Below are 16,896 nucleotides of genomic sequence, written 5' to 3'. Positions count from 1 at the left end.
TAATGGTCAGAAAAACATAAAACAAATAAAAACATTTAGTTTTAATTTCACAATAGGCCATTCAAAGTATATATTAAATTAGATTACATTGTTTACTCATGTTTAAAATTATACAAGTTTGGATGTTTGAAATAAATAATTTTGAAATCTTCTCGACTGCCAGGTTTGATTGCATAAAGTTGTGTGACAATTTGATGCAAGTTCAGTTTACATATTTTGATGTAGATCAGTGTTTTTTAAGCTTTTTCTTCTTATTCTTTTTTTATTTATTTTTTTGCATTTTCTTTGTATTTTTATTATTTAGTCACTGTATTTTACTATAACTTCATTTAAATAATTACAATTATTTCAATATTTTTTCATTCATGAAAAATTGAGCCCCATTTTTTTGTAAACCACATAGTCCATGAACAAGCAGCATGTGTATCATATGTTAGATGCATAACGTATTAATTACTTTAGTGAATTTAGTTTTGTTACTTTTATTGTATTTTTGCATATTGTATTTGGGCCTTTATTGAACCACAGCCCTGGAAGAAATTTATTCAGAAGAAAACGTTGACCAGGCCACTTTTAAAACAACACGTTGATGGCGTTGTCACGTGGATCATGATACTTTTCTCAACGCTACTATGAACGGACAAATCACACAGTCGTTATGGTAATAGATTAAGGAATTTCGAAAAAACAAACAAACAATGATTTTATTGAAATCCCTTTCTAATGTTTACATTCTTGTGTGTTATAAAGTCTCAAAATTATAGGTTTGAATAATGATATTTTGGTATATGAATATTTATATTATGACAAATTTGGCTCTATCAGTTAAAGCGCGCCCCCTGGTGGAAATCGATGTTTTTTATTGTGTGTTGTGTGTTAAAAAAAAAAAAAAAAATCTTTACGAACAAATGGCGCCAACTCCTATGTTTTCCTCGCCCACAAAGGAGCAGAGAAACCTGAGATTTGGATTGGTGTCGTTAGACATTTTAACCGACATTCTGTCCAACCTCAACAAGAGAAACAAATCCAACTTGGAGAATGTGCCAGATCTCTGTGGATGTCTCAAAGAAAGGAGAATAGTGGGTGAGTGTGTTGGCCTCAAACTATGAATGATTGAATGAAATCTTTATTTCGAACAATTAATAAAATAATAATAAAATAAAAAAAAGACAGCAATGCAACACAAATAAATAAACACACTAAAACACAAAAACAACAACAACAACAACAAAAGTTTAGCATAATAATCAACCTGTTTGAAAAGGGATAGGTAGAAGCCCTAGGCTTATCAAAACCTACCCCCAGTAACTACCCAAACCAATTCACAATGAACAAGACAAATCAAACATAACGTTTTAAATAATAATAATAATAATAAACTACTAAATTACGATAATGCTTTATCTTAATATTAAGATAAAGAAAAAAAGCATAAACAAAAACCATTATCAAGCAGCATTTACAACCATAATGAATTATCATTCACCCTCTCCACTTCTGTACTTATCAAAAATAAAACTTTTGTACCTTTTTTTTAAATTGCACTTTGTTTGATCGAACTGCTCAGACCATTCCACAGAATCACCCCACAAAACGAAATACACATACTTTTGAGTTTTGTCCGAGTCCTATGTTGACTCAAATTTAAATCCCCTCTCAAGTTATAACCCCCAACCCTATCTGTAAATAACTGTTGTATGTTTCCAGGCAACTGTTTATTTATTGCTTTATAAATTAATTGAGCGGTCTTAAATTTAACGAGATCATTTAACTTTAGAGTGTGCAATTTTAACTATAGTAAATTATTAGTATGCTCATGATATCCTACCTTATTTACTATCCTAATTGCTCTTTTTTGTATTGTGCTTAATGTTTGTAAGGTGGTTTTGTAGGTGATGCCCCATACTTCAACACAATAATTTAAATAAGGCAACACAAGTAAACAATACAAAATAAAAAGTTTTTTTTACTCAATACATTCCTTGCTTTCCCCATTACTCCAATTCTCTGCGCTACTTTTGTTCTAACATATTTGATATGGGGTTTCCAACTAATTTTATGATCAAGAATCACACCCAAAAATTCATTTTCATACACTCTTTCTATTTTAACATTATTAATCATAACTTTTACTTGTGTGTTGGTTTTACGATTAACAAACAGCATAAATTTGGTTTTAGATTAAACAAAAATTTATTTAAGTCAAACCATATTTTTAACTTATTAATTTCTGATGTGACCACCTCCAAAAGCTGCTTCAGATTTAGCCCTGAACAGATTATATTAGTATCATCAGCAAAAATCTGCAAAAATTTTGGACCCAATATTGACCCATGTGGTACTCCACAGGTGATACCCAAGCACTCTGATCTGTACTCCCCCACTTGAACAAATTGTAGTCTGTTAGTTATGTAACTTTTCATCCAATCTAATGCAACTCCTCTGATACCATACATTTCCAGTTTATTGATTAACAATCGATGATCGATTGTATCGAAAGCTTTTTTTAAATCAATAAATACTCCCCCTGCATATTGTTTGTTATCTATAGCACTGGTAATGTCTCCAATTAACTCCATTAATGCCATTGATGTAGATCTGTTTGACCTAAATCCATACTGACTATCAACCAATAATTCATGCTTCTCAATAAAATTATCCAATCTAATTACATACAATTTTTCTAATATTTTAGAGAACTGAGAGAGTAAAGACAATGGCCTATAATTCGTGAATTGATTTCTCTCTCCAGATTTATATAGTGGAATGATTTTAGCAATTTTCATATTGCTTGGGAATACAACTGTTTTGAAAGACAAATTATAAATATGAGTTAACAGTTTAACAATTGCACCAATGACATCCTTAATTAAAACCATATCAATATCATTCACGTCTGTTGACTTTTTATTCTTACAATTGTTAACAATTTCAATAATCTCAATTTCCTCAGCTGGTTTCAAAAACATAGAGTTAGGGTTACTGTCTAAATAATCCACTGCCTTCACCTCACCTTCAGTCTGTGGATTTTTAATTACATCGGCCAGCTTTGCTCCCACACTTACAAAGAAATGATTAAACCCATTGACCACATCTTTCATGTTGCTTAAAGTTCTCTCATTATCTATAAAATACTGAGGGTATTTTTTATTCATTGGTCCATTCCTTATAATATTATTTAGCACTTTCCATATACCCTTTTTTTTATATCATTTTTATTATCATTTAATATTGTATTATAATAATCTTTCTTACTTATCCTCATGATACTGGTTAATTTATATTTATATCTTTTGTATTTATTATCAGCTTCTTTAGTTCTGTGTTTTATAAATTCTTTATACAAGGTGTTCTTTTTTTTTGCAAGCATTTTTTAATCCTTTTGTCATCCATGGTCTCTTTTTAAATTTGTGCTTTATGGTAATTTTTTTTAAAGGACAGTGTTCATCATATAATGATTTAAAAGTGGACAGAAATGTTGCGTATGCATTATTGGTATCAGTCTCATCATACAATTTTTTCCAATTATTCGCTTCTGAATGTATTTATTGATTCAACAGTTCTAATTCTCCTGTAACTAATCTCATTAACTTCCTTTTACTTCACATGATCACAAACACACATCACAAAAACTGGCAAATGATCACTTATGTCATTTAGTAACAACCCACTCTTTAGACTATTGTCCATTCGGTTTGTGAATATGTTGTCTATTAGAGTTGCACAGTGTGATGATAAACTAGCACACTGGTAATATGTTAGTGAATTATTAACATATTTATAAACAATGTTCTTAACGTGATTCAGTAGTCTACCGAATATATCTGCCTATATCTTTTAATTGTCCGATAAGTGTTCTTGTCAAATTAATGGCGGAAGAGGGACTTTTATTTTGCTGCCGCTTGGAAACTCATCAAAGTTACGGAATTTTAGAGATATGCGTTCATTTAGCAACACACCTCTATTTTATTAAGAGGGTTATTGATTCTGTATAAATACAAATATGAGCAGGTTCTTCTAAGTAGGCTATAGTTAAATAATTTACAAAGCAGATGTCAGATTTAAGATATCAAATAAAAAGTTTATAATGCAATGATTTTGGAACTCAATTCCTGGAGGGCCACAGCTCTGCACAGTTTTGCTCCAACCCTAATCAAACACACCTGATCCAGCTAATCAAGTCTTCAGGATTACTAGAAACTTCCTTGCAGGTGTGAGTTGGAGCTGGTTGGAGCTAAACTGTGCAGAGCTGTGTCCCTCCAGGAATTGAGTTTGAGATCACTGTTCTAAAGACTGTCTAAAATCGCAAAATATTAAATTAATTATTTTTTTATTCCCTTGTTTTTAACAGAAATAAATAAATTTGTAAGTAATTATTAGAAAATGTGAATAAATACACTTGAGCTTACATAAAAGCATAGATATTAACAGCCATGTTCCTTATAGTATTGCAATATAACGCCATATCCAAAACATTGTACTATTACATTGATACTTTTTGTTCACCCTCATCTATTCGGTCCACAGAGTGTGTATTTCGTCTTTGTGAGGAGCTGGGACTGAACCCTGTGGTTGGATATCAGGCCATCGAAATACTGGAGAGGTAATTTAAGGAATCTTGAATGAACATTTTTCATAATAAATATGTTTAAAACGCCTTCACTTTGTCATGCTCTAGGTTCACGGCCAAATATATTGAAGATCTAATCCACAGCCAGAAAGGTCAGCCGATGCAAGGTGCTTCATCTGAGGACCCAGAGAACTACGAGGATCTCATCTTCCAAACACTCAAGAAGAAGCTCTTTCTCTTCCTCCTCTCGAGCGTTCAGATAGCCAGCAAACTGGACCTGTACTCGAATGTATGTTCAGCTCATAAATTACAACAAAACAAAATTTCCATGTGTTATGTTGTGATTTGCTCTATTTGCATTCATCTAGGTGGTTAATAATGACATCGCAATGAGATTTCTGCAGGCAGTCAATTACCCTTCCTCCAAAGAGCAACTCTTGGACTCGGAGATTCTCATTTTAAAAACTCTCGACTTTAATTTGAATGTCCCAAATCCTGTAACGCAGTGTTTCTCAACTCCAGTCCTCGTGACCCACTGCTCTGCACATTTTGTATGTCTCTCTTATTTAACACACCTGAACCAGATCATCAGCTCATTAGGAGAGACTCCATGAACTGAACTGAGTGTGTCAGATAAGAGAGACATACAAAATGTGCAGAGCAGTGGGTCACGAGGACTGGAGTTGAGAACCACTCCTGTAACGTACGTGGAGACCCTTTTGGAAGTGCTGGGTAAGATTATTTCCAGTTTTTTTCTCAGGTAGCAGCTATAAATGGAACTAAGATAGTCTAAAACACTGTGTTTTGTGCTCTCACACAGGCCATAATGATGCAACAGTCCCAGTGGCACAGCTGCATCGTCTGTGTGTGCATGTACAGCAGTTCATTTACCTGCAGAGGGAGGCAATCTACACCTCATTGCTCATATCTGCCACCGGATTAAAGGTAAAGTTTGGGATTTTTGTCAAGAAAACTATAAATTTGCCATTTTTATGGCATATTTCATGAAGCCAGTTTCAGGGACTATCCCAAGCAGCAACCTCCCTGTCTCTCTCTTGAAACCAACACGGAAGTGAATTAAACGGCAATTCATCAGCTTGAGGCTGGCTTCAAAAATCTGCATCTCCCCCATGTTGAAATGCCCAACTTTACAGCAGAAAAAAACATGTTTACAGCCTGAAGCAAAAAGTGGCTTTACAGCTAATTTGGCTCTTCATGACAACTGTGAGGGGGTGGGATTTTTTTATTTATTTTTATAACTCATCCGTTTAAATTATATTAAGCCTTAAATTTCTGCATAATTAAGGGTGTGTCCACTTTTGAGTGACAGGTGGATTCCCGCTGCTGTGGTCATTAGTCATCATTAGCCGTTTGTCTGCTGTCTATAAGCCGTCACGTTACCTCAGCTAATTGTCTGACTGTAAAAATAAATAAATTCCAGCCACTAAACTTGGCATCTCTGCCGTGTTTGTGATTTTTCTGGGTTATTTCACAATTATAATGTCTTACTGTGGGGTTAATTGAATTAACAGACCGTTCCAAGAAGCTTGGACTCTAATTCTAATATAATTTCATTTATTAATTTATTCATTTTATTTCTAATAATTTATTTAAATAATTGCATTTAAAACTTTATAACACTCCAGAATCCAACAGACTGTGATTAGCTGTAGGCTGAAACGTTGTCATATAACGTTACACCTGCATTTCATAAATAGCATAACATTTACTAACACTGACTATATTGGAAGTATTTTTTGACATGTCCTCAAAGATATGTGTTAGAAATAAGCCTGTAATTACTCAATAGACAGTACAACGAAACAGAATGAGGACTGTGATGTCCGCCACAAACTTTTAAGCTAAAATACATTTATTACAACCTTTTGGACACTGTAGTAATTTAAGTTCTATTGTTTTCATGTAAAGTAGTCTGTGAAGGAGGTAACTATCTATTTGTTTGTGTAAAGTTTTCCTCTAGGTGATCCAGAACATCTCAGGCTGGACCAGTGGATGCTCAACATGAAACGACAGAATTGGACTCCTAACAAGGATTCTCGTCTGTGCAGTGAACATTTCGAGAGTCATCACTTCACCACTGACTCCAGGGTACAGACACCTCGTTTCATACCTTACAAAGGGTCAAGCAACATATTGGTTGAAATTGGTGAAGTATTGACCATCATACATTCATTTACATTACTAAATATTTGATTAGGTCACTGTTAAGGTGAAATTAGTGACACACCAGTTAAATTTGGTGTTTTCACCGATGCAAAAATCCGAGTGAAGATTTTACCAATCAAGCAGCATGACCACTTCTTGCCAACCTTTACATTTCAGTGCATTTAGGGCTGCACGATATTGAAGAAAAATGCGATAACTCATTAAATAATGCGATATTTGATATGCGATACGATAATGCTTAAAGTGTGTAAAATAAACTTAAATTATCTTTAAAATATATTTAAAATTATATAACCTACATGCGTGTTTCACATTCTTTTTTTGACAAGAAAACATCCCTACAACTTCTGAAAGTGAACAGCTGTGTTTTACTGTAGCATAAGAAGTGTTATTTTAACATCAGTGTAATCCACGGGGTTTAGGGTTTTAGGTTATCCTACATTAGGTTTATTTAACAACAGAAACTGAATAATCAAATGTAAAAAATAAAACACTGCTTAGTTTTCACTGTATGAATTAGATATACACTGATTCTTAATAAAGCTACAAAAATTATTTAGCCAAGAGCAGTGAGTGATTTTCTCTTTCTCAGAAAGAGTACATTTCTCTCTCTATGTGTCTTTTCGCATATCACGATATATACATTTGCGATATTTCGATAATTTCGATATATTGTGCAGCCCTACCTTTTATGCAAATACCATAAAATAAAAACACACTCTGTGAAATTCATGTTTGAAAAATTATTCTCCAAGCGAGACAGCGGAACACAGAATGATTCCGTAGTGACATTTATTGCGCACAGTTACATATTCTTTTAATAGCAATAATCATTTTAAAATGTAATCTGTACATTCATACTAGTGTTAGACCGAATAATGAAACATAAACGCATACATCTCTGTTATGAATAACAGCCATTTACAGCCAGTAACAGCCAATATGACCAATAATGTCATATTTTTTATGCTTCTTGTAATTTTTATTAGGGAAGGACATGCCTGAAGGACACCGCTGTGCCAACCATTTTCTCTTTCTTCAAGGGCAAAGAACAACAGCCAAAAAGAAGACGCTTGGTAAGTATTGATGAGGTGGTAAGTGGCATCCCTATTTCAGCTGTAAATAGTAATGAGGAGGTTGCATATTGCCAACAGCCATGCTGTCAATCAGAGCAATGTCATGATGATGGAAGACCCATCTGAACAGGCCTTTGTTGCTCAAGATGTCGTGCATGATGACACTGCTCTGACAGAGAATGTGTGTGAGGATTTTGGTTTGGGTAGCAGCGTTCAACACACAAATCGGAGTGGAAAACAATCACACTTTGGTTCTTTGAGTGATCACTGCTACTATATTTCAGTGTCTCCGAAAACAATTAAAAGGAAAGTTTATGTGGTAAAGGACAAGCTATGTGTAGCTTGCAAAAAGCTGAGGTTGACAAGGCAACAGACAAGGAGACTAAAGACAAGAGTTTCTTCCTTGAAAGGTGTAATCAAAGTGCTTCAGAAGAAACTTATAATTTCAAGTGAATGTGCCTCTCTTCTTGAAAGTCTGGATGATGTTCCCCGGGAGATATTTCAGAGAATCCAAAAGAAGAAAAAGTCAGTGTTTTCCGAAAATAGAAACTACTCTAACTACTTCTACTACTACTTCTACTCTCCAAAGGCCTATGACTATGTGAGAGAGAAGTTTCTCATGGCTTTGCCTCATCCTCAGACCATATGAAAATGGTACAGTAGCATCTCTGCAGATCCTGGGTATACCGTTGCTTCATTCACAGCTTTAAAAAGTCATGTTGCTGAGCAGAAGAAATTTGGTAAAGACACAGTTTGCTCATTGATGATGGATGAAATGTACATTCATAAGCAAACTGAGTTTGGCGGGGACCAAATTCATGGCTATGTTGACATTGGAGGTGGTGAGATAGAAAATGTTGTGGCAACACAAGCACTGGTCCTCATGGTTGTTGCAATCAATGAGTCTTGGAAGATTCCCATTGCTTACTTTCTTACTTCTACTTACAGAGAGAGTAAGCATCATCCGAGAGAGCCTTGTTGTTAGGCTTCATGCAATCGGAGTTAGGGTTGTCTCCTTGACGTGTGATGGACCCTCCCAAAACATAGCAATGATCAGGGAGCTTGGTGCTAACTTGTGCATCATGGGCATGAGACCTTACTTTCTCCATCCTGAGGATCACACACAAAAAGTCCATGTGCTCTTGGATCCATGTCATATGCTCAAGCTTCTTCAGAATGTGTTCTCAACAGTTGAGGTTCTGGTAAGAGAAGATGGCCAGCAGATAAGGTGGCGGTACATTGAGGAGCTCCACAAGCTTCAGAAGGAAGGCTTGCGTCTTAGTAACAAACTAAAAATCAGAAATTGAAGGTTAATCGTGCAGCCCAGCTCTTCAGCAGCAGTGTGGCTGATGCACTAGAGCAGTGGTTCCCAAACCTGTCCTGGAGTACCCCCAACACTGCACGTTTTCTTTGTCTCCCTAATCAAACACACCTGATTCAACTCATCAGCTCATTATCACATGTGATACTTTGTGCCATTCACATCCTTGGTGTGCACAATCGTGCAGCCGACGAGCTCTCACGACAGCCTACGCTTCCGGGAGAGGGGCGTCTCCATGCCCAGGTGGTCCAGCTGATATGGGACTTCTTCGGAGCCGCTCAGATAGATCTGTTTGCCTCTCTGGACTCAACCCATTGCCAGTTGTTTTATTCCCTGACCGAGGGGACCCTCGGCACGGATGCACTGACAATTATGCGTTTCCCCCAGTGAGCCTTCTCGCACAGACTTTGTGCAAAGTCAGTTAGTTGCGCCGTATTGGCCTGACCGGACCTGGTTCCCAGAACTCATGCTCCTCGCGACAGCACCTCCTTGGCCCATTCCTCTGAGGAAGGACCTGCTTTCTCAGAGATGGGGGCACTCTATGGCACCCATGTCCAGACCTCTGGAAACTCCATGTCTGGTCCCTAGATGGGACGCAGAGGTTCTAGGTGATCTAGATGGTAGACACCATCACTTCTGCTAGAGCCCCCTCAACGAGGCGTCTCTATGCTCTGAAGTGGAACCTATTCATTGAATGGTATTCTTCCCACAGGGAAGACCCCCAAAGATGTCTGATCAGAGTCGTGCTTTCCTTCCTGCAAGATGGGTTGGAGCGAAGGCTGTCTCCCTCCACCCTCAAAGTGTATGTTGTCGCTATTGCCGCACACCACAATGCAGTTGAAGGTAAGTCATTGGGAAAGCATGACCTGATCATCAGGTTCCAGAGGGGAGCGAGGAGACTGAATCTTTTGTTTGAATCTTCGTCTTCATGCACTTCCTGTTAACAGTGACTGTGTCAACTAGTTTCTTGGAAAAAAAGTTATCTGATTACGTGACTTGCATTACTTGTAATGCGTTACCCCCAGGATTGGTTTTGACTGCATCAGTTATACATGTAGTTTAAAGGGGTGGTATAATGCCCTGTCACAATAATATCCAGAGTTCTTCAAAATAACACATGGAGGACGTTAAATGCCATTTTTATATTTATTTAAGTTCTCCCAAGCCAGTAAAGTGCAAGGTGCTCACAGGTGCCAAAGCATGAAAAATTCAAAAAGGAAAAAAACAACTTCAATATACAAAAAACAATAACCTTGCATCAGGTCTAATACTTCAAGCAGAGTACTCAGCTGATACAGCATTCACTACCACCAGTCTTAGCCCTCTTGATCACTTCATTATGTGAGAATTTATACAGCTGGGTACAACCATTTCTCAGCAATAATCACATGGGGAAGTAATAAAGACCATGAACATGTAATAAATATCAAGTAAAAGTATTATGTGATCAAGTAACTCCATTTCCTTCACCACACAAATTTAAATAACAGTACAAACTTCAATAAGTAAACTTCAGCAATAATTAGAGAAGTAAACATTAACATCAAACAGTTCCCCCTCCTTTCCCACCATGCTTGGTATCTCCCACTCCCCATGATGCAACACAGCACAGGTATAAAAAGCATGAGAAAAGTCCATTCCAGTCTTTTACCCAAATCAAGATGGCCACCACCATGTATGCTGATTCAGGTGACAATCAACAGTCCGTAGCAAACTTTAAATGTCCTCTGGGTTAGTGCTCAGGTGGCCAGTCTGAGACACAACAGTACAGTTGTAGGTATATTTGTGTGGTTAATCCATCTCTCCTGTCGCTGGTACACCAAGGTAAATAAAGAGTCTTTTAAAAACCAAGTATGTGTTCATGTGTTTTGTGAAAGGGCTAACAAGGGGTCACAAAGAAATGAGGGTAGCTCTGTGACATTTCTCCCTCCTTCTGCAGACGACCACTGTCGTCCCAAGTGTCAAAGCTCTGCCCCTCAAAGAACCAGGGTCGAAGAACCCACTTTAGTATTTACCTCCTCTGGGATTCGAGACATAAAGTCAGCCACCTTGTTCCTAGCTCCCGGGCAGTATTTCACAGTGAACTGGTAGGGCTGGAGAGAAAGAGACCACCTCGTAATCCGGGCATTAGAGTCTTTCATGCGCTCCAACCATTGCAGAGCTCGATGGTCGGTTTCTAACACAAAGGGTCTCCCCAACAGGTAGTATCGAAGTGAATCCGTGGCCCATTTAATGGCCAAGCACTCCTGTTCCACTGTCGAATAGCGTGTTTCTTGAGGGAAGAGTTTTCGACTCAAGAATGCCACTGGCCTGCGATCTCCATCCACTTCCTGCAGTAACACCGCCCCCAGTCCGACTCCAGAGGCATCCGTCTGCAGGATGAATGGTTTCTGGAAATCTGGGCTAAGCAGAACAGAGTCTCCACATACTACCTCTAGTAAGTCCTGGAAAGCTCGCTCACCCTGCTCCGTCCAGACCACCTTGTTGGGCGCTGTGGCTCTAGTGAGATCTGTAAGCACAGAGGCCCTGGCAGAAAAGTTAGGAATAAACCTGCGATACCATCCCAACAAGCCCAGGAAAGATCTCACCTGTTTCTTAGTTGTGGGGGGTTGGTAACTTCGGATGGCCTCTATCTTCTCCTGCTGCGGCCGAATGACTCCTCCTCCAATCACAAATCCCAAGTAGCTGATCTCTCTCTTGGCTATTGTACACTTCTTTGGGTTAATGGTAAGACCGGCTGCCTTAATCCTCCCCAGAACTTGCCGCAGATGTTGGCAGTGTTCTTCCCAGGTTTCACTGAAGATGACCACGTCATCTAGATATGCTGCAGCAAACTCTCTGGTACCTTGCAGGATCTGGCCCATTAAACGTTGGAAAGTCACTGGCGCCCCCTGCAGGCCAAATGGCATAACCCTGAAATGGAATAACCCAAATGGGGTTTTAAAAGCTGTCAGTTCCTTGGCTCTGGCAGTTAAGTTCAAGTTCAAGTTCATTTTATTTGTATAGCACATATACAACAGCCAATAGGCTGACCAAAGTGCTTTACAGATGATACCACATACACAGAAAACCAGACCAAGCAAAATTTAATATAACCCAATTTAAAAAACAAAATAAAATAAAATAATCACAGTAGTCAATATCACAGTAGTCAATACACTAAGGAAAACAAATACGTTTTTAGCAGGGACTTAAAAACAGACAGTGAAGGGGCCATTCTGATCTCTAGAGGCAGGGCATTCCAAAGTCGGGGCCCTGCCACTGCAAATGCGCGTTCGCCTCTACGCTTTAGCCTAACGTGAGGGACTACCAACAAAGCCTGGTCACGGGATCGTAGGCTTCTGGACGGAGTGTAGAGATGAAGAAGTTCAGAGAGGTAGACAGGGGCTAGGTTGTGCAGGGATTTGAATACAAAGAGTAAAATTTTGAAGTCTATTCTCTGACAAACCGGCAGCCAGTGTAAGGATTTAAGAACCGGGGTGATGTGTTCATGTTTACGACACTTTAAAAGAAGTCTGGCCGCAGCATTCTGAACGAGTTGAAGACGTGCAATTTGACCCTTAGATATTCCGCAGTATAAAGAGTTGCAATAATCTAGACGAGATGTAACAAAAGCGTGAACAGCCATTTCTAGAGTTTTTGGAGTGAGAAAATGTTTAATTTTAGACAGTAAGCGAAGCTGATAGAAACTGGATCCGATAACAGAGGAGATGTGTTTGTCAAATTTTAAATGCTGGTCAACAAGAACTCCTAGGTTCCGAACCCTTGAGGATCTAAAAACTGATAAACTTTTTAACTCAGGGCTTATACACTGAGAGTTCTCATTTGGACCGAAAACAATTACCTCGGTCTTGTCTTCATTTAGGAAGAGGAAATTTTGGGCAAGCCATAATTTAACCTCCTCTAGACATTGCAGAAGAGAAGTAATCGCAGTGGGATTGTTTCCTCTGATCGGTAAATAGATCTGCGTATCATCTGCGTAGAAATGAAAAGACACGCCATGTCTACGCAAGATAGAGCCCAGAGGAAGCATGTAAAGAGAAAATAAAGAGGGAGCTAAAATAGAGCCTCGTGGAAGGCCACAGGTCAAAGGTGCAGGGGAAGAGGTAAAATTACCCAGCTTCACTAAAAACTTTCTGTCTGACAGGTATGACTGAAACCATTTCAGGACATTAGCTTTTAGACCTACCCAAGACTCCAGTCTAGATAATAGAGAGGAGTGGTCTACGGTATCAAAAGCGGCAGACAGATCTAGAAGAATAAGAACCACAGAGTCTCCGGAATCAGTGGAGAGGTAAATATCATTTAACACTCTCAACAGGGCGGACTCAGTGCTGTGAGCAGACTTAAAACCAGATTGAAAAACCTCATAAATACAGTTACTTGACAGAAAACATTGAAGTTGATTCAGCACAATTTTCTCTAAAGCTTTTGAAATGAAAGATAAGACAGAAATTGGCCGAAAATTTTTTAGGACAGAGGAATCCAGTGAAGGCTTCTTGAGCAGAGGAGTGACCGTAGCCACTTTAAGACTGGCAGGAACAGAGCCGGTTTGAAGACACTTATTGATAAAAGACACCAAACCTGGCCCAATCGAATTGATAATTAATTTTAAAAACCGCGGGTGAATAATATCGGTAGAACAGAATGAAGGTTTAAGCTTGCCAATCACCTCCTTCAATTCCTGAAGATTGATAGGTGCAAAAACATCGAAAACGGCAGAGGCAGATGACATGAGTGGAGAAGTTAAAGTTAAAGTTAAAGTGGGGCAGACGCTAAGTCTTAAGTTAGTCATTTTGTCACTGAAATATCTCAAGAAGCTTTCACAGAGAGCAACAGAGGCAACAGGCAAAGAGTTAACAGAAGGATTTGTCACAGATTGAATAATAGAAAACAAAACCTTAGGCTTAGAGTGATTCATTTCAATTAAATTGGAAAAATATACAGCTGTCGCAGACTTCGCTGCAGTCTGATAGGATGTCAGAGAATCTCTGAACATTAAAAGAGAGATATGCAGCCTGTCCTTTTTACATTTTCGTTCTGCCTTTCTACAATTTTGTCTTAGGAGACGGGTGTCAGAATTTAACCACGGTTCAGGTTTTGGTTTGTGCTTGTGAGGCTTAAAGGGAGCAGTTGCATTTGTTACCTTCAGCCAGGCCGAATTCATTAGGCTAAGATGCTGATCAGCATCCAAGTCAGATAATGATTGATCTAAGAGCAGCTGTGAACAGCATTCAAAGGGACCTGCCAGTACCCCTTGCATAAGTCCACAGTGGATAGGTATTTGGCTCTGCCCAGTCTTTCCACCAACTCATCAATTCTTGGCATTGGATAAGGGTCTACCTTAGACAGGCTGTTCAACTGTCTGAAATCAATGCAAAATCTAAGGGTTCCATCCTTTTTGGGGACTAGAACAATGGGGCTACACCACTCACTAAGGGATGGTTCAATCACACCCATGGAGAGCATAATATCTAGTTCATCCTTAAGCATTGTCACCAGGCGTTCAGGGATCCGATAACTCTTCTGACGGGCGGGAGTTGCCTCCTTAAGGATGACATCATGTAGTACCAGGTTAGTACACCAAGGCTTCTCCTGAAACAGCCTGGGATCCACCAGCTGCTTTACCTGATCTCTTTGAGGTTGCTCTAGATGGGATATATCCACAGCTTGTTGGGTGGAGCTGGTTGGAAAGTACTGCTCTGTTGGTTCCTCTTCCTCCCCGACCACACGAACGAAAAGTTGCACAGCCCCGGTCTCCTTCCTGTGGTGGAATTCTTTCAACAAATTAATATGGAAGTTTTGCTTTTTCTTACCCCGCTCTGGCATTGAGATCTCATAGGTGACTCTAGCCGTTTTCCGCAAAACCTCGTAGGGTCCATGCCACTTAGCTAGCAACTTGTTCTCATTGGTGGGTAGCAGCAGCAGCACTTTTTGGCCAGGCTCAAACGATCTCTCCCTTGCCCTTTTATCATACCAAACTTTCTGAGTTTGCTGAGCTCTTTTTATGTTCTCCTGGGCCAATGATGTCATTTCTTCCAGACGCTCCCTCATTTGGACCACGTACTGGACCACACTGCACATACCATCCTTGGGTCCCTCCCACTGCTCTTTAAGCAGGTCCAACGGTCCTCTCACCTGCCGGCCGTATAACAGTTCAAATGGGGAGAAACCCGTGGACGCTTGCGGCACCTCTCTGTAAGCAAACAACAGATAAGGTAACCATTGGTCCCAGTCAGACCCTGACTTGGAAACAAACTTGCGCAGCATGCTTTTGAGGGTTTGGTTGAAGCGTTCAACCAAGCCGTCAGTCTGGGGGTGGTACGGTGTGGTCTTAATGGCCCTGATTCCCAACAGTTGGTACACCTGTTTTAACAGCAAGGACATAAAATTAGTACCCTGATCTGTTAAGATTTCGCAAGGAATTCCCACTCTGGAAAACAGCTGTACAAGACAGTTAGCTACTTGTCTAGCTTTGATGTTTCTAAGGGGAAAGGCTTCTGGGTATTTGGTGGAATAATCACAGATTACTAGAATATACCGATTTCCATTCTTACTTCTTTCCAGGGGCCCCACTATATCCATTCCCAAGCGACTAAAGGGGGTGTCGATGACCGGCAATGGTAACAAATGTGCAGGTGCAACTCTCCTTCCCGATGTCATTTGACACTCTGTACAAGTACGAATGAACTCTGTTATATCCGTATACAATTTGGGCCAACTGAACCGACTTGAAACCCTTGCTAACGTCTTATGCTTGCCTAAGTGTCCTGACCACGGAACAGAGTGCCCCAAAGACATAACTGTATGGTGCATTGATTCCGGAACTACCAATGCTTCAACCTCCCCTTTCACCTGATAGAGTATACCTTTTTTCACAATGTACTTTTCGTCCATCAAACACGATCCAACCAACCATTTTTCTGTACTTCAGCTATGTCCTCAGGGATTGTCATATTAAGAGGGCATTCTGGCAAAGGCAGCTCCTCCACCTGCTCTTTCACACTACCCTCAAACTTATGTTTACGCCTTTCCTTTTTAGATTTGTGTCTTTTCTCAACGGCTACCTCAAAGTCAACACCAGCAAAAGGCATCTCACTGAAGTCGGCTATAGCACTCTGGGCTCGAGTTACCGCATAACAAGGCTGAACTTTGGGCACCAAATCACAAAGAATGGGAAGATCTCGCCCTAGTACTACTTCATGCGGTAACTGGGACGCAACGGCCACCTGCAACAAAAAAGTCTGCCCCTGCACTGTTAGGTAAATCTCTGCATTAATCTGATATTTCATAAGTATCGCCTCCTTAACTTTATCATAGACCTCAGCATCATTCCCATCCATGGCTACATAGGCACCACGTGCCTTTCCCGTTAACTGGGGAACCAGTCTGATTGCCCAATTGGCCTGAGGCCATCTGCACGCAGTGGCCATCCTTTCAAAGGTTGTCAAGAACTGCTCGATGTCATCATCTCTTGTCAAGGGATGTAATCTTGGCTCGATGCTTCCTGATGACGTACCTTCTCCGGTTGGCACTGGGCTTGCAGCTGTAAACGCAGCCTGACTTTCTCTGTGGTCCCCTCCAGCCTGGATCTGGATCACCTGATGCTGTATTTGCTGGAATTGGTGCTGCATATTTCGCCAACGCTGGTCTTGCTTCACCATTACTTGCTCCATTCGATCATCCCGGGCGGCTTGGGACTGCAGGAGAACTTTAACCAGGCCGGCCAGTTCTGAGACACT

At 39.6% G+C, this 16,896-nt stretch overlaps 1 protein-coding gene across 1 annotated transcript; it reads left to right on the top strand.

Moving 5' to 3' along the window:
* Positions 1 to 829: 829 nt before the first annotated feature.
* LOC311305683 (cyclin N-terminal domain-containing protein 1-like) lies at positions 830 to 8,482 on the top strand (the record flags this gene model as incomplete). The annotated part of the gene is made up of 9 exons (XM_084433496.1): positions 830 to 1,083; positions 4,528 to 4,603; positions 4,679 to 4,859; positions 4,939 to 5,067; positions 5,254 to 5,302; positions 5,391 to 5,515; positions 7,747 to 7,833; positions 7,928 to 8,199; positions 8,308 to 8,482. Exons 1-9 carry the CDS (start codon positions 909 to 911, stop codon positions 8,480 to 8,482), a joined length of 1,269 nt encoding a protein of 422 aa, XP_084289622.1. The 5' UTR covers positions 830 to 908.
* Positions 8,483 to 16,896: the final 8,414 nt, after the last annotated feature.

The sequence above is a fragment of the Rutilus rutilus genome, assembly GCF_951802725.1.
Source record: "Rutilus rutilus genome assembly, chromosome: 16".
Lineage (NCBI taxonomy): Eukaryota > Metazoa > Chordata > Actinopteri > Cypriniformes > Leuciscidae > Rutilus > Rutilus rutilus.
Note: the sequence above shows the minus strand (reverse complement) of the source record. Positions and strands in the feature narration are given on the sequence as shown.